At 37.0% G+C, this 20,985-nt stretch overlaps 1 protein-coding gene across 1 annotated transcript; it reads right to left on the reverse strand.

The window, feature by feature from the left end:
* Positions 1-1,806: 1,806 nt before the first annotated feature.
* LOC131064260 (uncharacterized) lies at positions 1,807-2,600 on the reverse strand. Its single transcript, XM_057998357.2, has 3 exons — positions 2,495-2,600; positions 1,991-2,392; positions 1,807-1,895 (listed from the first exon to the last, which is right to left on the reverse strand). Exons 1-3 carry the CDS (start codon positions 2,598-2,600, stop codon positions 1,807-1,809), a joined length of 597 nt encoding a protein of 198 aa, XP_057854340.2.
* Between the last annotated feature and the right edge of the window lie 18,385 nt (positions 2,601-20,985).

The following is a 20,985-nucleotide window of genomic DNA, read 5'->3' on the forward strand; positions in this document are numbered from 1 at the left end:
CAATGTCAGCAACATAGCAATTTGATTAATGCCCCTGCCCAAGAGCTTTGGTAACAGGTAGCATCTTGACCTTTTCCACATGGGGTTTGGATCTTGTTGGTAAAATATCTCTTCCTTTATCTCAAGGACATACTCTCATCATAACTGCCACTGATTACTTTACGAAGTGGGTGGAAGTCATTCCTCTTCGATCCACTACCGCTGAAGTAATTTGTCAATTCATTTTAGAAAGCATCATTTCTCAATTTGGGATACCTTCTGCCTTAGTTTCAGATAATGGAACGTCATTCAAAAATAAGGATATGAAGAATTCTCTCAAGAAATATCATATTCAACATAAATTTTCTATACCTTATTATCCTCAATCAAATGGTCAAGCTGAGTCTTCTAATAGGATAATTGAACAAATTCTTTGAAAGATTGTAAACAAGCATGGTAAAGACTAGCATACTCAATTAACCTATGCTCTATGGGCTTATCGCACGAGTGTACGTGTTGCTACGGGTTGTACTCCTTATAATCTTGTTTATGGTGCTGACACCATTATGCCTTTGGAGTTAGAAATTCCTTCTTTGAGAGTTTCTTTTAAGGGTATAGTGGATAATGATTTCTACAAAGAGCAAAGACTTCAACAACTTGAGATGATCAATGAATGGTGTATCAATGCCCTTGAACATATTCAAGCCTATCGTAAACTTTGCAACAAAGCTACAATGATAAGGTTATTCAACGTTCCTTCTCGGTAGGGGATTTAGTCCTTTATGAGAATCAATGCAACGTGAATGCCTTACCTAAGGAGAAAGGAAAGTTCAGCCTAATTGGCTTGGACCATACATCATCATGGAAGTCTATGGATTGGGTGCTTACAGGATAGCAGATGTGGAAGGTACACCTCTCAAGGAACCCATAAATTCTATGCACCTTTGTAGATACTATGCCTAGTTCTCTCTCTCTCTCTCTCTCTCTCTCTCTCTCTCTCTCTCTCTCTCTCTCTCTCTCTAGTCTTCTTTCTGTTTTGTCTCTATGTCTTTGTTCTTCAAAATTGGGTAATATGTTAGTGTATCTTCATTAAAGTATGTAAGATTAAATGATGTTATATTGTTTGGTCTACATTACTTCATTCTTGACAAGCATGTTTCATTACTATATTGTTTGTCTTGAATTTGTTTTATGTAAATTGTAATGGATTTACATTTCATATGTGTTAGCATATTATACAATTTCTTATGTGTTAAGTAGAATTATATCATGTTGTGTTTAATTAGAGTAAATCACATTAGTCATATATTTCTCATGCTTAATACATTCTTCCTTTACATCATCACAATCACATTTGATTAAATACTTAATTATTTAATTAAATCACACATGTATTAATTTAATCATGAACTATTGATAAATCAATCACATAGAAATTAAATCAGATATACATTCTCATTACTCAATATGTTACCTCTAATCTAAGCAATGTGTACATTTTTTAAGCATTACAAATAACATAGTCATGAGCGTCATCATATATACATGAGTACATCAAAATCATCTCCTATCCCTAGGACTAGTAGCAGGAGGATGGTGACTAGATGCCCACTCCTGATCTGGCCATGTAGGTGGCCCCATGGGGGTGTATCATGATACGGACCATGAGGAGCTCCTACAATATCTCTCCATCATGATCCCTCAATATGTGGTTATCTCTATCCGTGCCACCGCTAAATCACGCTCTGTCCGTCGTAATCTATCTCGTAGGTCCTCCACCTCCGTTCGAATAGGGGAGAAAAGGTCCCCATGACATCTTGTACTCCTCTAGGGTCTGTGCAGTATTTGTACGTGTGCAGTCATAATAAAGTCTGTCACTATATTTTGAATCAGAGAACGCCATTCTTGGACGCTAGCTGCAGGATAGAGAAATTTTTCATCAGTAACATTCTATATCATCAAATCTAAAGCAGGTAGAATGCATATGTTAATCAATAACAATGCACATTACCTGGATCTCCCTCTCGCCAGTGAGGATCGGGGACAACGACTGCCTGAGCCTGGGATCTGATGGGCTCTTCTTGCTCATACTGTCTCTGTATAGTCAGTATAGTCTGATGAGGATCAGGATCAGGACCCCTCTTTGCCTGTCGTGGGAGACTTGGTGGATCTATGGATTTGGTATCCTCTCTAGAGTGATGAACTATGCCTGACTCATCCTCGTCGCTTGCATCCTCCTTGCCGTCGTCCTCATCCTCGTCCTCATCCTCATCCTCATCCTCGTCATCATCTCCATCATGTTCTCCCTCTCTGGTATCAGGATCACCTTTGTCTCCACCTACCTCCTGCTCCTTTGTGTCATCACCCTGATCATCTAAATCCTCCTCGGATGCATCGGATCTCTCTTTGTCGCCTGCTTGTCTCCATGGTTCGGGGTTCCCTCTAGGGAAGTCTGCTGGGAAGATGGCTCTAAGGTATATCCTCCTCCACCATGTGATGTATCATCTGTGTGCACCTGAGTCATCTCTATAATCTGTTGCTATGTCCTGATCTGACCCATTTGAATCTGTGATGTCGATCTCATCACTCATAGGCCTAGGAATGGCTCCTAGCCCCGACATCACTCATGAGTGTTAGATGTATATAGAAACGTAAGTAGGAACACATTTCTCGAACCCAAACTGCCACCAAACTCGATCAAAGTAGAAAGGAACAACTATGTGGCTATATCGTCCCTCTAGTAGATGGTTCCTCTGTATGCCAAACATCTATTTGCATAGCCCTGCCCACATGGACATCTTGAGGTAGGGTCTCCATATGATCTCGCTCGTTGTCAATCTATCCATGATCAATCTCTAATATAGGAGATTGCCGAATCGCCACTCACGGGTAAGAGGATAAGCATATACCATTGGCTACTCTGGGACTAGCTCTATAGGGGCTCCACCAGGTCTAGTGCATGTGATATGCTTGAACATCCACACCTGTAGTAGTGTGCATGTCATAAGGCTACATCCCTGTCCGAACACATACTCTCCAAGGTCACGATAGAGATGTGCAAGCATACTCTGAACCTAAGAGTATACTCTCTTGTGTCTCTCGATAGCTTGTATGGTGTAGATGAGTCCTCTGTGCATATGTGTGCCGCACCCATTGGGGCACACAACTAATGCAAGGGTTGCAATCATGAGTCGCCTCACAAATGGAACCTCTCCTGTAGGGTGTAGGAGCCAGCTAACCACAATGCAACCTTCATCTCACTGTATATCACTCTCCCCATGGCATATGCCTTCTCTCTCCTATAATCCTCCTCTATGTGGTCCGATCGATATCTGACAGTCTCTCCTTTGATGGGTAGGCCCAGAATGCGGTATACATCCTCTAGGGTGACCGTCATCTCCCCCACATGTAGTAATAATTTTGAGGTATCTAAATCCTACCTCTCCATCAGTGCCATCAGCATAGAAGAATGGAATCGGATGGCTGACATGGTCATCGCATCCCACAAACCCACTGCATGTAGCAAATTGCTCTCCCCTGCTGTCAGTCTCAGGATCTTCTCCCGAAGGCTCGCAAAGGTGAGACTGATGGTATGCTCACAGATGTAAGGTAGTGTCTGCAAAATGCAAAGCAATCTCTCACCAGTAATCGATCAATCATTTGTCATCATCTAATCAAAGGAATCATTCTATCATTTCTATCATTCATTACCTAATCTAGTATCATTGTTGGTCACCCCGTATAGGGACCAAAGCGCCTTGTATGGACCAGGGCACCCTATTGGGACCATGGTGCTCTACTAGGACCATGGCGCCCTAGGAGGACTAGGGTTCCCTAGGACCCCTAGGTGTCTGAAGGGTGGGCCCCGGCCCAAACTAGGTGATGACATCATCAATTTTGAAAACTAAGAAAACATGACAAAGTCAAATGCAGTCAATGGGAAGTCAACTCACCTAATCGAGCGATCGACCGTCGAGTACAAATTGGTGCAAGATCTCCATCCGTGCAAGTCGCTGAGGTCGGCGTCGAGGCATGATGGCTTGTATGGGGGCTCCTCTGTAGTAAATAGTGACAAAAAATTATAAAGTTACAAATGAAGGTGTCATTTTCATATTTATGTGTTATGCACTTTTTGACATTATGTTTTTAAGTTATAACCCTAATTTCTGCACTTTTTCTTCAATCTACCATATCTTGAGCTAGGAAGCTCCGATTCTCACACCGTCGGTGGCATTGGAATCATGAGTTTTCCAACTCGCTCCATGTTAGTTCCATAATGTTCTTGGATGAGTAATCAAACCTTGTTGTGAACTAGCATCATCATGCTCTTTATCACAATTCACTGTGGAAAACATGATATCCTGTTTAACCTCACAAATAAGCAAGTCGAAACAGGGGGGCATATAGCTACCCATGAATTTAATCACCTTCCTTAGTAAGCATTAGGTTATTTTGTGATCTAACATGTGGTTTTGTAGGGTTTAGTTCCTAACTGTGTACTGCAGATACTGCTGGGGGCTTCGTTCGACAACTTATGGATATCCTTTTTCAAATGATGCTTACTTTTTTGTACTTTAGCTTGCATATGCACACAGTGTCATATGACCGCTAAAGTGGGGGATAAATGTAGTGTCGTAAATTGTACACCCTTGCTAGGGTGGTACAATTTCACACTTAGGTTAGCACCCGCCTTAGTGTGTCTTGCATCTTGCATTTCTCATTCCCCTTTAAGCATTTAATTAATTAATTAAATTAAATCTAAGGTTATCTCTCATCACTTTACATATTACAAAGTTGGGCCCTTTAACCTAAGTGTGCCCCTTTTCATATTATTACTCCAATGAATCATTTAATCATAAACCCTAATTATGTCTTATTTTGACTGTTTAGGCCAAATTTCACACATCAAAACACAACGAAATTGGCTGTAACTTTGGGATGTGCTCTAATATCATCATATCTAACGGCCCTAAAAATTTGGTGAAAAGTTGGTCGAACCGTGGTGGGACTGCACATGGTCCACGACTTTTTCCCCAAAATTTTGGGAGCACAATCCTATGATATGATAATGCTTAACCCCAAAATATCAATGGGAAATTCAAATCCTAGGTTGGTCTAAACATAAAATTAAGATCTAGGGTTTCATACTTAAGAGCTCTCTTTCTTCATTTGAAGGGGTCTTCGGCTAAGAATCTAAGAGCAGGTTTTTGGAGTATTGGAGCCTTCTTTGCAGCAAAAGAGTAGATATTTGAAGTCTTCAACAACATTCAACATTCATCCATCAAACATTCATCAAGCATCATTTTATCAATTGGGGTTTTTTGAAGATGTAGAACAACAATAGGAGATCACCGACTGACGATTGGCTTGTACCTCTCCCTTGGGGTTGGGTATGGTTTCATGTTGCTTTCATGTCTTTGCATAAGCTTCATTTTGATTCATATTCATGCTTTAGATCACTTTGCATTATGGATTTAGAGCATTTACTTTGTCAATTATAATCAATTAGGGTTTACTCTTTAGGGTTGCTCTAGGTTGTTTACTTTCATTCTTAGGATCTTGCATATACACAAGGTTCTTGCACACACATTTTTAGTACATTAGAGACTATTCATGGATGTGGAAATCACCAAAATGGGGGTTTGACTATGACAAAACCCTATATAGCCACCCCAAACCTTTCCTTTTTAGAGTGTAGGTGTAGAAACAGGAATCTGGAGCAGGTACAGGTCTGGAACAGGCATCTACATCACTCAAAAAATTTAGAAGTGCAGAAAACCTATCAAGGATAGGGGCGTGGTGCCCTGGTCCTATCCTCTGTCAGCAGGACTTAGCAGATCAACAATTCACAGGTCTTAGAATCCCTCCTCTCAGTTGTAGCTCCAGAATTACAGAATCAGGACAGTGGCATGGCACCCTGGTCCCAAAAATTTCTGCTTAGATTTTAGACACGGGTGCACCTCTAATTTTGTCTTCTGATCTGTACTTTTCAATAGTGTATCAGTTGTTCTTTGATCTGCATTTTCAGATTACGATTTGTTTGCTTACTTGCTTTCTAGGTTAGATTGCATTTTGCATCATTCCTCTCTCTCATTTACAACAAAGGAATAGAAAATCTAAGAGGTAATCCATGACTCTCTCTTACTCATAAGAAGTAGCTGACGTGCATTACCTCCCTAGGCTCTTTAGTATTCCATGAGTGTGTATGAGAGTGGTTAGGGTTTCCATACTTAGTCTCACTTTTCCCCTACACATTACTAGATGAGGTTCCAACACTGGAATAAGGTGTGGATCCATTCTGAACATTTGAATCTTCCTTCTTAACCCATATCTTCTCATGCTGCTCTCTAACTTCTTCAACCTTTGCTTTGCCTTTTTCATCTAATTTATTCTTATCTACTGGAGAATTCGTGCTTACATTCTTGCTTCTACAATATTTTGCAATGTAATTGGATTTTGTTGCATGCATGACAAACAACATTTCTCTGAATAGGCATGAAGTTCATTTGATTTGGTCTCATCCTGCATTGGTTAGAAATGTGTCCAAACATCCCACAAGCATAACATCTCATATTCTGGAAATTATTCATCATCCCATTATTCATCTTATTTCTGCATTGACTTGCCATATGACCGAATTTTTCACAAACAAAACATTTACCATTGAATTTATAGCCATTAGGTTGTCTGACCAGAGGTTTCTTGTTCTTCTGGTGACTGCTTTGTCTAGAACCAGAGGATTCTCCCTTCTCATATCCAATTCCTCACATGTCTTTCGCATGTCTTTGACTTTCTAGCATCTCATCTAGCCTGGCTGAACCAACTTTGAATTTTTCTTTGAACTCATTAGCAGCAGAAAGATCATCTCTTAGAATTATGATCCGCCTTTCAAGTTCTTATCTGTCATTCTTGCATTGCACCAATTCAAGCTTCAACTGATCATTCTCATAGTTCAATCTGCAACATTCATTAGATCTATCCTTCAATGATTGAGTTAGATTTTCTTCATGTCTTCAATTTCCTTGGTCAACTTCATCACAATGGATTGCATCTCATTCTTCAGGACTACATTCTCTCTTGCAAGCTTCTCACATTCATCTGTCTTGTCTTGTAGTACTTTATTGTCAATGCTTTTCTCTTCTTTCTCCTTGAGTTTATCCATCATTTCCTTTCTTTTCTCTCTTGATGTGTTGACTTGTTCTTTCAGAGATTCAATGAAATTTTCAGCTGCTTCTAGACTTCTTCTTAGGCTACTCTTTTCTTTCATAGCTGCATCAAGATCTTCAAGTGCCATAGTAAGTTGCTTCTGCAATCTGGAGTCCATTGATTCAATCTTCTAAATCTTCCTCAAGCTGTTAGGATTCTTTTGAGGAACTAAGCTCTGATACCAATTGTTGGAATCAATGAACATTGAGGAGGGGGGGTGGGGGGGGGGGGGGTGAATTAGTGTTCTGCAATTTACAGACTTATTATGTTGATTCTTAAAACACCAGATGCATAAGAATGTAAGTAAAATGCAAAAAACATAAAGTAATCAACCACACAATGATAACACCAAGATTTTTATGTGGAAATCCGGAAAGGGAAAAAACACAGTGGGATTTGAACCCATAATATTATTATAATATGGCTAGAAGTATGATAATATTACATAGAGGGAATGCACTTACATTTAGGCACACTGCCTAGAGCTCACTACTCAAATACAAAAGAGGGAAACAACCCTGGAGGACTCACTGTCCTACAAATGAGATATAGGAGTAATTACAATGTCTGAACTGGAAAATAACATCTACAAATGCCAAAGGTCAGTTCTGATTAAGCACAATTTGATTGTCAAGTGCTACTTTGCCTTTTTGCCCTGTTCAACTGCATAGTCATCTACAAGCTTCATACACATTGGCACAAACACTTCAAACTCACCAACAATCACCGAAATTATCCCAACAATTCTGGAACACACATTACATCACTAATCAACACACTAGATCTGTTCTCCATAAACACTAGATATCAGACCTTGAATCTTTCACCAGAAACTATACCAGAGGCCAAAAATGTGAAGTAAGCTGCCTTGAATCATGAATCAACTTCCTCTATCACCACAACCAAAATCATGAAACCAAAAATGAGTTATGCATAGTTTATCTTCACTCTATGTTCCACCTTCCATAATTAAGCATAGATGAATGATACAATTCCTTAAGCTTCTGATAACTCAAATCTGCATACACCGAATAGGATTTCTAGACTGAGTTGCCATCAATGACAACCCTTAAGCAACCTCCATGCATCAATATTCACCGACACAATGTCTCTTGCCAACAATGCCTATCTAGATAGTCCAACACTTTTGCACTCAAATTGCAAATACATGTTCCTTTCTATTCCCTATTTCTAGGCTTGTACTTAGAGTTCACATATTTGATATGTAGCTTAACATTTATGCTGAGTACTCTCAAATTTGCACCATTATCCCTAGTTTTTGCATTTAATTATTCTATCTTATCCAATTGCAACAAATTCAAGAAAAGGAAGTAACCAATCATTGTGCCTATCTCTTCCAATAGTTATTGGTCATTTCCTCAATGTGGATTGATGTGAATGGTTTTGATTCTTAGTTTGCATGTTTACACTATTCAATCCCATTCCATCAACCTTACAATTTTATACACAACTATATATCAACATCAATATTAGAACAAATAGAACATAGGTGCGTTCTATTTTAGCTCATTAAGAGGCATGCAAATGCTTAGAGTTATATATTTAGTTTTCTATTCATTATCTTATGTTACTATTGCTTCAATCATTTTCATAGTCTTTATTTTAGCATGTCTAATAAGACCCTCACCCCTATTTTAACCTTTATTGATGACTTTTGTCGAGTTGTCAAGTTGGCCATCATGATTTTGGGATCTTTACTATGTTTTAGCACCCTTTTTCCACAAAAGGGGCATTCCATCATGATTTTGGGATCTTTACTATGTTTTAGCACCCTTTTTCCACAAAAGGGGCATTCTTGTGGATGATATCGGTTCCCTTTTTAATTATATCAACAACCTTTCTACTCAAATCAACAAGTGTTTTTTGGATCAACACCTAGTTTCTTTGTTTAAGCACTTGTGTTCTCTTATTAGGAACTTATGTCAAGAAGATAAGCACTTGTGTCTACTTTTCAATCTAGAGACCCTATTCCACAAATTAGTATTTGGGTTCTCTTGTTGTATATATTGTAACTTCTAATTGTCATCTATATTTTGAGTCTTTCATTTATAATTTGATGCTAACCTTGCTTTGTGGTCCAATAAAAAACTAGTGCAACTTGTCTATGCTTGTCAAAGATCAAAATATCCAACTAATAATGATTTATCTAGATTTCATTTGCTCAAGACTTTGTTTTTCTCACTAATATACAAACTAAAGTTAGCTTATTTGGTTAATGAGCTCATTTTTCGTGTTTCAAAGATTGTGTAGATGTATGCTCTCTCCTTGTGCTTAGTACAATCTTCATTTATTTAGATTAGATTTGTATCACCTAAGGATTTCTAGTTTTTGTATGCTCTCCCCTTAAAGTTTGTGTGATATTGGGTGATAAAAAATGTTGGCACTACAATAGAAAGGAGATTGTTGGTATTTCAATAAGGATATTGAGAAGGTTGTTGGAGATTATTGATATAACTGAAGAAGGATGATTACTGTCTTAATAATATTATTTTGTCATTGATGTCAATAAATTGATTTTCTGATTTAGTATGATGTTGCCATATCTTGAGAAGTATGTTTTGATGAGTATTAAGAGGTCGGTAAGTGACACAGAAAGAATGTGATAATGAAGGGGAGAAATAAGTTATTCAATGGGCAACTATTACTGAGTTAGACAATGATAAGATCATGTTGTTTTGATTGTTTTGATATCCTTCATATGTTGTTGATTATAAGTTTAATACTCTACTATGTCAACGAGCAAAGAACCTAGTCGGTAAACCCTAAGGTTATCGATATCGGTTAAAGAAGGCAGAATGTCTACTGAGTGAAGTTCAGTATTAACCGAGTAACAACCGAGTTATAATAGATTGCATTGGATGGATAAAAGAATTACTTAATGAAGGATGTTGATGAGCTAGAGATAAATAAATAATTGGTATGTCGCGCAAGAAGTTTGTTAAGAATCTACAGCAATGGAAAATCAAGAGGAAGATCTACAACACAGATTGAACCGCAATAAACTAGCACAAGTTCCTAGGAAGGAATGCAAGTTCCAAGGCGAGGTAAAACATTTTTTAGATCAAAGGATACATTGAACCTAGTCAAAGTTTGATGATCTAATGGCTAAGATTGATCATGGGAAATGTGATCAAGGAGATTAAGCGGTTAGAAATTGTTTATAAATAAGGAATTGTTGATAAACAATGTATGTGGGCAAATGTATGCACAATGATGCTACATGAATATTTACCGAGAATAGAAGCTTGAAGATCTGATTGAAGAATAGATTGAGAAGCCCAACAAGCCCAACAAGGGACAAGATAAGTCTTATGACAAGATTATTTTGAGCAAATAGAATCCGCTTTAGCATTTTAGATGTGAAGTTGCAAATATATTTTACTACTGTTATTTATTTTGTAAGTGATAGAAAATCTCTTAATTGAGTGGACCTAATAGTCTTATTTGTAAACCCTCTAGCAAGGTAACATTCTAAATGAGTGTTTGAAATCCTTTGACAAGGTCACTTCTAACAAAGTGCAAGACTCTAACAAGTCTGAGGGAAATCCCTTAACCGGGTCACATCTAGCAATGTGTTTGTAATCTTTAACAGGATTAGCTTTTAACCGAGCATACTTTAGAAGGGTATATTTCTTAGTGGGTCCGAAATCCCACAATGGTTTTTCCCTATTTAGGTTTCCACGTTAAATCTGGTGTTATATATGTTGTTGTGTTATCTGTTCATGAGTTTGAATGTTTGTCAGTTTTAGGTATATATTCTGAAGTATAAGCTACCGAGGTTGAATCTGTTGAATATATTGAAGATTAAGTTTGTATGATTCACCCCCCCCTCTCATCTTATTAACTATTGGCATCAGAGCTTTACATTGGTATCAGAGCTTTGGACTCCAGAAGAAAAGTTTACAGGTACTTGAGGCAAAGATCCGAAGATGTATAAAAGGGATGCACCAAAGCTGAACAAGTCAAGTTTCTCCACATGGCAAAAAAGGATGAAGCTACATTTATCAGGAATTGGAGAATATGTAACATATTATCTGGAGAATGATTACATAGCACCTAGCACCAACCCGATGACCATGGAAGAGATAAAGGCAAAGCAAGAACATATTCAAGCTATGATTGAAATAACATCAGCATTGACCGACTCAGAGTTTAATGATCTAGAAGGTTGTAATGATGCAAAAACAATGTGTACCAAGCTCATATCTGTGTACGGTGGTGATGAACATGTTCAGAGAGAAAAAGTAGATAGTCTAAGAGGACAACTTGAATCCATGAGAATGAATGAAGGTGAGAACATAACACAATATAGTACAAGGTTAAAGGAAATTGTCAATCAAATTAGAGTAGGAGGAACTATTGAAGAAAAGGATGTAACAAGTAAGTTGTTGAGAACCCTTCTACCTGCTTATGCCATTCGAGTCTCTGCAATCAATGAATTTAGGTCTATACCAAACATGCCAGTCTCTTTGGATGCCACTATCAGTAAGCTACATGCATTTGAGTTAAGTAATTTTTGATAACAGTGGGTCTTCGATAAATAAAGTTGAATCTGCATTCAGTTCTTTTCATATTGGTGAATCTGATGACTATAATGATAGAATGAATAAATATTCTGAAGGAAATCACAGTGGAGCAAGTGAGAGATTTCATAAAAACATGGAAGAAGTACACAAACTGTATGAGGAAATCAGAAAGCAAGAAGAGTTTGAAGCACTATTGGCCAGAAGGTTACGAAGAGGCAAAGGTAAGTATAAAGGAAAGCTACCTTTGAAATGTTTCAATTGTGATAAAATAGGACATATGGCTTCTAACTACCCTGACAAATAATCTAGTGAAAAGAGAGAATACCGAGAAGATAGACAAAAAGACAATCACTACAGAGGACACTGAGACTTCAGAAGGAGAGATAGAAAGACATGCCTAGTAGCTGATGAGGAATCCAACAATGATAAATCTGATGAAACTGATATAGAGGAAGTTGTTTATGTGGCTATTAAAGATGGATCAGATGAAGAAAGGTATGAAGAAAAAGCCCTAATATCTCACATAAATAAAAATGATTGTTGGATCATAGACAATGGATGCTCACATCACATGACAGGTGATAAACACAAGTTTGTTAAATTAGAAGACTATGATGGAGGATATGTAAGATTTGGTAATGATGCACCATGTCCGATGAAAGGTAAAGGATCTATAACACTTCCTGACAATGCTAAATGTGATGATGTATACTGGGTTGAAGGTTTGAAATACAATTTGTTGAGTGTAGCATAGCTAAACAATACAGGATATCGAATAGAATTCCAGAAGGGATGTGTCAAAGTTCATTACAAACATGGAAAGCTAGCTACTACCGGGACACAAACAAAAGGTAATACATTTCATCTTGACTCAACTCAGAACAAATGTCTATATGCAAAAATAGAAGATACTGGGTTATGGCATAAAAGGTTTTGTCATGAAAATTTTGATAATATGATCAAAATAACTAAGAAGCATCGAGTAAGAGGTCTACCGAGCTTGGAAAAACCTGAGAATGCTATGTGTCGAGGATGCCAGATGGGTAAGATGACAAGATCAAGCTTTACAAGTAAGTCCTACACTTCTAAAGTAATTTTAGATCTTGTACACACTGATCTTTGTGGTCCTATGAAAGTTCAAAGTCATTATGGTGATAAATATTTCATATTATTTGTGGATGATTACTCAAGAATGATGTCAGTTATGTTTTTAAAATAAAAATCAGAAGCTTTTCAAATGTTTAAATGGTACAAGGCAAGAGTTGAAAATGAAACAGGAAGACAACTTAAATGTCTTAGATCTGATAGAGGAGGAGAGTTCACTTATGATGAATTTAACTTATTCTGCAATGATCATGGTATAAAAAGGCAAGTATCTGCACCGAGAACTCCACAGCAAAATGGGATAGCTGAGAGAAGAAACAGATCAATTGTAGACTGTGCCAAAACCCTGATGATAAAAAAGAGGGTACCTCAAACATTTTGGAGAGAAGCAATCAACACTGCAGTTTACACCCTGAACCAAGTACAACTGAAGAAAGAAACTTTGAAGACACCATATGAAATCTGGTATGACAAGAAACCTAATGTAAGTTATTTTTAAATCTTTGGAAGTAGATGCTATGTTCACAAAGATGACAGAAATGGAAAGTTTGATCAGAAAAGCGAGGAAGGACCATTTCTTGGTTATTCTTCTAGAAGTAAAGCATTTAAATGTCTAATCAAATCATCTAACAAAATAGTAGAAAGTGCAAATGTGAAAATTGATGAATTTGCAGAAAGAAATGATGAAGGAAATTCCAAAGAACCAAAAAATTATGAAGAATTTGTTTATATTCAACCGAGAAATCCCACCGAGAAAGTTGCTGAAGAAAATGAGAATAATATCCAGTTATCGAGTGATGAAGAAGATCATACAGAGCCTACCGAGCCTATATTAGCCAAATATGTCAAAAGAAATCATGCATCAAGTTAGATTATAGGAGATAAGGATGATCCAGTGATGACAAGAAACAAACTGAGACAAAACACGTGTGATATCTAAATTTGAACCGAGAATAGTAAAAGAGGCATTTAACAATGAAGATTGGGTAAATGCTATGACAGAAGAGATTGATCAAATCAAGAAGAATGAAACATGGACATTGGTCCCAAGACCGAAGGGCAAAAATGTAATCGGTACAAAGTGGATTTTCAGAAACAAGCTAAATAAAAAAGGTGAGGTCATTTGGAACAAAGCAAGACTAGTTTGCAAAGGTTATGCTCAAGAAGAAGGAATAGATTATGGTGAGACTTTTGCACCTGTGGCTAGACTTGAGGGAGTAAGAACATTGTTGGCATATGTTGCTTTCAAAAATTTCAAGGTATATCAAATGGATGTTAAATATGCATTTTTGAATGGTATACTAGAAGAAGAAGTTTATAATGAACAACCTGAAGGGTTTGTTGAAGACAAGAATAAAGATCAAGTATGTAAATTGAACAAAGCTTTATATGGTTTGAAACAAGCACCTAGAGCATGGTATGAAAGGCTGCACTCTTATTTGATCAAGATTGGATTTATAAGGACAAGTGAAAACAACAATATGTACATGAAGAATGATGAGGACAATGGAATACTGAGCTCAGCCATATTTGTTGATGATATTATTTTTTGTGGAAATGATTCTCTATGCAAGAACTTTGGAAATGAAATGTGCAAAGAATTTGAGATGTCATTAATCGGTGAAATAAAGTATTTTATAGGTTTACAAATACTGCAAATGAAAGATGAGATTTTCATTACTCAATCCAAGTACATAAAGGAAATCTTGAAGAAATTTGGAATGGAGGATTCTAAACCTGTAAGTACTCCTATGACTACTAACTATAAACTATCAAAGAATGATGAATCTGCATCCGTTGATGAGACACTTTACCAATCTATGATTGGAAAGTTGCAATATGTTGTTCGCAGTAGGCCAGATAAAGCACATGCAGTAAGAATAGTTGCAAGATTTTCTGCAGATCCCAAAGAAACCCATATGACAACAATCAAGAGAATTTTCAGATACTTGAGAGGCATTGAAGACTATGGCTTAGTATATGAAAAAAGGAATGATTTTGATTTAAAAGTTTATACTGATGCTGATTGGGCAGGAAACATTGATGACAAGAAAAGCACAAGTGGTGGAGCTTTCTTTTTGGGAGATAGACTAGTAAGTTGGCTTAGCAAGAAACAAGGATGCATTTCACAGTCAACAACTAAAGCTGAATATGTCGCTACAACATTGAATTGTACCAACATAGCATGGATCAAGCAACTACTGGAAGGTATAAATGAGAAAGTTACTGAGCCAGTAACTATATTCTGTGATAATACTAGTGCCATTAACATTTCAAAGAATCCGGTAATGCACTCTAAGACAAAGCATATCTCTATAAAGTATCATTATCTCAGAGAAGAAGTTCAAAAGAAGAAAGTTGTGCTAGAATATATCAGTTCAAAGGAGCAAATAGTAGACATCTTCACAAAGGCACTGCCAAGGGACACTTTTGAGTATCTTAGAAGCAAGTTAGGGGTCCTACCCCTATCTTCTACTCACTGACAGAGTTCGGTGAAAGCATCAATTCGACGACTCTATAGAATATTATTTATGGATTGACACTGATTTACGCACTTTAGGAGGTTTTCTAAAGGTGTGTAGGAAATAGTGATTGGGGACAAGATGCTCTGACCATGAATGAAACTGCAAGGAAATTACTTCACAATGGCATAAGTCATGAATTAGTTTTTCCTTTTGGCATTGTTGTCAAAGGTGGAGAAGACTAAATGGAGAAGATAGACTAAATGGAGAAAATAACATAAGACTAATGATAGGGGGAGAAGACTTTAGGAGAAGGTTTAAACAACTCAAGGATAACAGGAGAAGTCTAATAGCAATCTGAATCCGAATCAGTTGGAATAAATAAAGTTGGTTTTGCCATGAATGCCAAAGGAGGAGATTGTTGGCATTACAATAGAAAGGAGATTGTTGGTATTTCAATAAGGATATGGAGAAGGTTATTGGAGATTATTGATATAATTGAAGAAGGATGATTACTGTCTTAATAATATTATTTTGTCATTGATGTCAAGAAATTGATTTTCTGATTTAGTATGATGTTGCCATATCTTGAGAAGTATGTTTTGATGAGTATTAAGAGGTCGGTAAGTGACACAGAAAGAATGTGATAATGAAGGGGAGAAATAAGTTATTCAATGGGCAACTATTACCGAGTTAGACAATGATGAGATCATGTTGTTTTGATTGTTTTGATATCCTACATATGTTGTTGATTATAAGTTTAATACTCTACTATGTCATCGAGCAAAGAACCTAGTCGGTAAACCCTAAGGTTATCGATATCGGTTAAAGAAGGCAGAGTGTCTATCGAGTGAAGTTTAATATTAACCGAGTAACAACCAAGTTATAATAGATCGCATTGGATGGATAAAAGCATTATTTAATGAAGGATGTTGATGAGTTGGAGATAAATAAATGATTGGTATGTTGCGCAAGAAGTTTGTTAAGAATCTACGACAATGGAAAATCAAGAGGAAGATCTACAACATAGATTGAACTGCAATAACCTAGTACAAGTTCCTAGGAAGGAATGCAAGTTCCAAGGCGAGGTAAAACATTTTTCAGATCAAAGGATACGTTGAACCTAGTCAAAATTTGATGATCTGATGGCTAAGATTGATCATGGGAAATGTGATCAAGGAGATTAAGCGGTTAGAAATTGTTTATAAATAAGGAATTGTTGATAAACAATGTATGCAGGCAAATGTATGCACAGTGATGCTACAAGAATGTTTGCCGAGCATAGAAGCTTGAAGATCTGATTGAAGAACAAATTGAGAAGCCCAGCAAGCCCAACAAGGGACAAGATAAGTCTTATGACAAGATTGTTTTGAGCAAATAGAATCTACTTTAGCATTTCAGATGTGACGTTGCAGATATATTTTACTACTGTTATTTATTTTGTAAGTGATAGAAAATCTCTTAACTAAGTGGACCTAACAGTCTTATTTGTAAACCCTCTAGCAAGGTAACATTCTAAATGAGTGTTTGAAATCCTTTGACAAGGTCACTTCTAACAAAGTGCAAGACTTTAACAAGTCTGAAGGAAATCCCTTAACCGGGTCACATCTAGCAATGTGTTTGTAATCTTTAGCAGGATTAGCTTTTAATTGAGCATACTCTAGAAGGGTATATTTCTTAGTGGGTCCAAAATCCCACAATGGTTTTTCCCTATTTGGGTTTCCACATTAAATTTGGTGTTATATGTGTTGTGATGTTATCTGTTCATGAGTTTGAATGTTTTACAGCTTTGGTTATATATTCTGAAGTATAAGCTATCGAGGTTGAATCTGTTGAATATATTGAAGATTAAGTTTGTATGATTCACCCCCCCCCCCCGTCTCATCTTATTAACTATTGGCAGAAGAGCTTTACAAAAAAATAGTTATCTAAGTATTTCCCATTAGGAATCCTATTTGGGGATTGATCACTTCAAGATCTTCCACAACCCTTTTTTATGGAAAATTATATAAAGGGGGAGAGAAAAATATGTACCTCAAGGTTTTAGCTATCATCGTTCAAGACAAGTTGTGAGACCCTTGGTCTGAAGAAACTTGTTTGGTGAGATAAAATGGGAGATCTCCTAATCTCAAGTACTATCAAAAGAGCTCACTATACATAGATACCAATAAGAACCTTGTTTGTATAATCCTTAAAGACATTCAACTATTATTGCAAGTGGTGCATTGTTTCTAGGGAGGGAAATAGCTCACATTGTGTCTTCATGTGGTGAGATATATTTTACTTTAGGCAAAGCTAGTCTTCCAGGGTAATACTGTAAGATGGTAAATGGCCTTGCATTCCCTAGCTATCCATTTAATTTTGTATATTGTAATAATGGAATGTATGTTTCCTTTCTCTTAGATAGGGGGTCAAAAGTATCCCTTATGATTCCACAATGAATAAGACACCTACACGAATAATTTAGGGTTGTGCTTATGTTTTTGGTATGTTTTTAAGTGCAAGACTAATTAAATTTGTTCAACTCTATCATCTTGTAAATCAAGTCAACCAATGTGTCTATGTGTTTGATTATCTATTGCCAAAAATAATAAAAAATGGTCAAACTATCATTCACCACCTCTATTTGAGCTTTCAATGCCTCTATCCCTTAGTTTGGTGCCCTTTTCTACTACTTTGGCACTCTTTTCCACTACTTTGGCATCCTTTCCCACTATTTTTGTGTCCCTTTCTACTATATCAATTCCCCTATTTCCTAGATTGGAACTTGTAATTTAATCTATAGGTTTTTATGACTTATCCTATCCATTAGCACCCTTGTCTACTATATTGGCACCCCTATTGTTGATATTGGCAACTTGTCCATATTGGTTTTGCTGTATCCCAACTTGGTACCCTTGTCTTATCCTATAGTTCAAATTTTTTTTAGACTATTATTGATCCATTGAGAGACATAATCCATGAGCTTAAATATTTTATATCTAAAAAAACCATGGGAAAACAATCTAAGACCATCATTCTTGTCATAGAATCCACCATTATTAAGCCATTTAACCAAAACCCCCATTATTCCAAAAGTATAGGCCTTATCCTTATCACCTTCATTCAGAATCTTAGTTATAGAATTATTATTATTATTATTTTGGCAAAAGTGGCAAGCCACTAATATATATTATTAATAATAAGATTTACAAAATCTGGTTCAAAGGGCATACCAGGAGGAATTAGTTATAGCATTATTATCCTTATAGAACATAGACTAAGTTTTAACTACTTCCTTTCTATTATATATTATAATTTATCCATCCCACTATCTTCAAATTCCATATTCATATCCATAACCTATATGAATTTAATCTTGTTGAAAATTTAATGTAGATATGCTATCCTTATCCATCTTTTAATCACTAGCTTAGGGATTGTCTAGCCTAAATTAGTTTATCCTCTACCTAATCTGTCTTAGGACCGTCTAACCTAAGTTAGCATATGCTCTATTTAATATTTCTTAGGGACTATCTAACTTAAGTAATCAAATCATATCATTATAAAAAATCTATTTTATTGAGATGTATTTGGTTTTGTATCAATTTAACACCTCTTGGTCTTCCCTAGTGTTACCAAGTTGTGTGCATCATCCTTCCAATCCAAATATAAATCAAATTTATAGGTTCTACCCCTTCATCTCCTTTAGTCCCCTTTCACAATCATGGACTCGTGCATTCATCTAATTAGATAAAAGATTGTTTTAAGGGAAATTCTAATTACATTGATGATGATGATGATGATGATGGTAGGCTTGTTAACTATGATGCCTATGATTATGTATTTTTTTGTAAAGTAGAAAAATCGAACCCTAGTTGTTCTCCCCTCCCCAACTCCAAGGAGAGAGAAGGGAGAGTCACTAGGGTTGATGGTTTTCACTTAGGAGAGACTTTACATTCAAAAGAGGGGTTGAAACCCACAAGATCCAATCCCACGCAATGCAAGATTGGATTCTATATGAGTTTCAAGGGTTAAGACATCAAGGATACCCTCTTTTGTAAAGAATGTAGATAGAAAGATTGAACTAGGAATGCATGTAAAGTAGGGAAGACTCGCTTATAAACAGAGATAGGGATATAGGATGAAGCTGCGGACCTGGAATTAGCAGTAAAATGCCGAGACGGTGCTGTTCTGCAAATTTGAGCGAAAGTTGACGGGACGATGGCGCCCGGTGTGCACACGGTCCTCCGAAAAATCCGCGAAACGAAGGGGGATCTGTTTGTCTTTGCACAAGGATTCCAGATCTTCAATTACAGCCGCGTACCTGCAACCTACACACAGAAAAGAGAGGACGATTGGGGGGTTAGGGATGAGGGGTTTGCCTTTAGGTCAAACCCCGGTTTTGGAATTAACCAAGAAATGAGAATGCTGTAAATGTAAATGTTTGTAATGTAAACAAGTACTGATACCTTGTTGTAAGAATGTTTGTATTCTTACATGCGAAGGTGTAATGTATGTAGTATGTTGTATGTGATCTCCTCTTCAATGGTTGAATCCTTGTCTTGAATGCAACACTTAGCCTTGAATGGAGACTTAGAACGCTCAATTGCTTGAAGGAATGCTTGAATGCTTGAATGTTTGAATATCGTTTTCGCCTTTTTTCCATCTACCAAAATGGGAGAGGAAATGTAGTTTATATGCTTGTCAATTAGGGTTGAAAGACTGATTTTCCTGACCTTAGGCCGACCAGGAAATATTATTTTCCAATTTGCAAACTTAAAGACCCGAAGCCCCAAAAGAGATCGGGCCCAAAATAGGGCCAGGGACCAGGGCACTGGGCGCCATGGTCCTGGGGGACCAGGGCACTGGGCGCCCTAGTCCTGAAGGACCAGGGTGCTGGGCGCCATGGTCCCACCTCCAGGGACAGCGGGGTGTAAGGAGGATCAGGCCAGGGTGCTAAAAAATGCAGTTTTTGGTGTCATGAACAAGTTTCGGGGTCTCCATTCAGGTTCAATGTTGCGCCGCCATCGTGAAGACCCAAATGCAGTCGAAATTGCAAGTGTCGCAATTTTAGGACGCTACATTTTTATTAGATAAATTAATCTAAAACCCATCCATTTATAGGTCTACCCTCTTCCATTCCTTCCTATCACATTTATATCTCACATCAAATGTGAGGAAGATATAGATTTTGAAGATCAAGTGTTAGGAGAATTTTCTTAAGACATGTGTAGAATAAGATTAATATGTTGGTATATCATAGAACACCAAGATCATATCATTACTATGATAGCTAAACTCACATAACAAGCTCCTTTCACATCGTCTAATTCTAATCATCCAAAATTTCTATGCTCCACATTTCCATATACTCACAACCCATCTCCTATTGATTATCCTTATCGTACATTTGAGAAGGGAAACCCATTCTATTCATCATCCATACCTTCCTCTTATCACTCAGCTACGTACATTCTCCATCCAATAGTCATACCTCCATCTCACACCTTGTACAACATTCCCATTACCTCTAATCCTCCAAGCTATCATTCTATGCCCTTAATCCATTATCCTAATCCTCCAAGTCATAGTCTTAATCCCACATCTAATCTTAATCCTCCATATAAGACTAAATCACTTACTCCAAAATATTCCCTCTATGGACTATTAGAAAAGGACCCTAATCCATTAAACAAAAACAAAGT

Source organism: Cryptomeria japonica, chromosome 2 (genome assembly GCF_030272615.1).
Source record: "Cryptomeria japonica chromosome 2, Sugi_1.0, whole genome shotgun sequence".
NCBI classification, from domain to species: domain Eukaryota; kingdom Viridiplantae; phylum Streptophyta; class Pinopsida; order Cupressales; family Cupressaceae; genus Cryptomeria; species Cryptomeria japonica.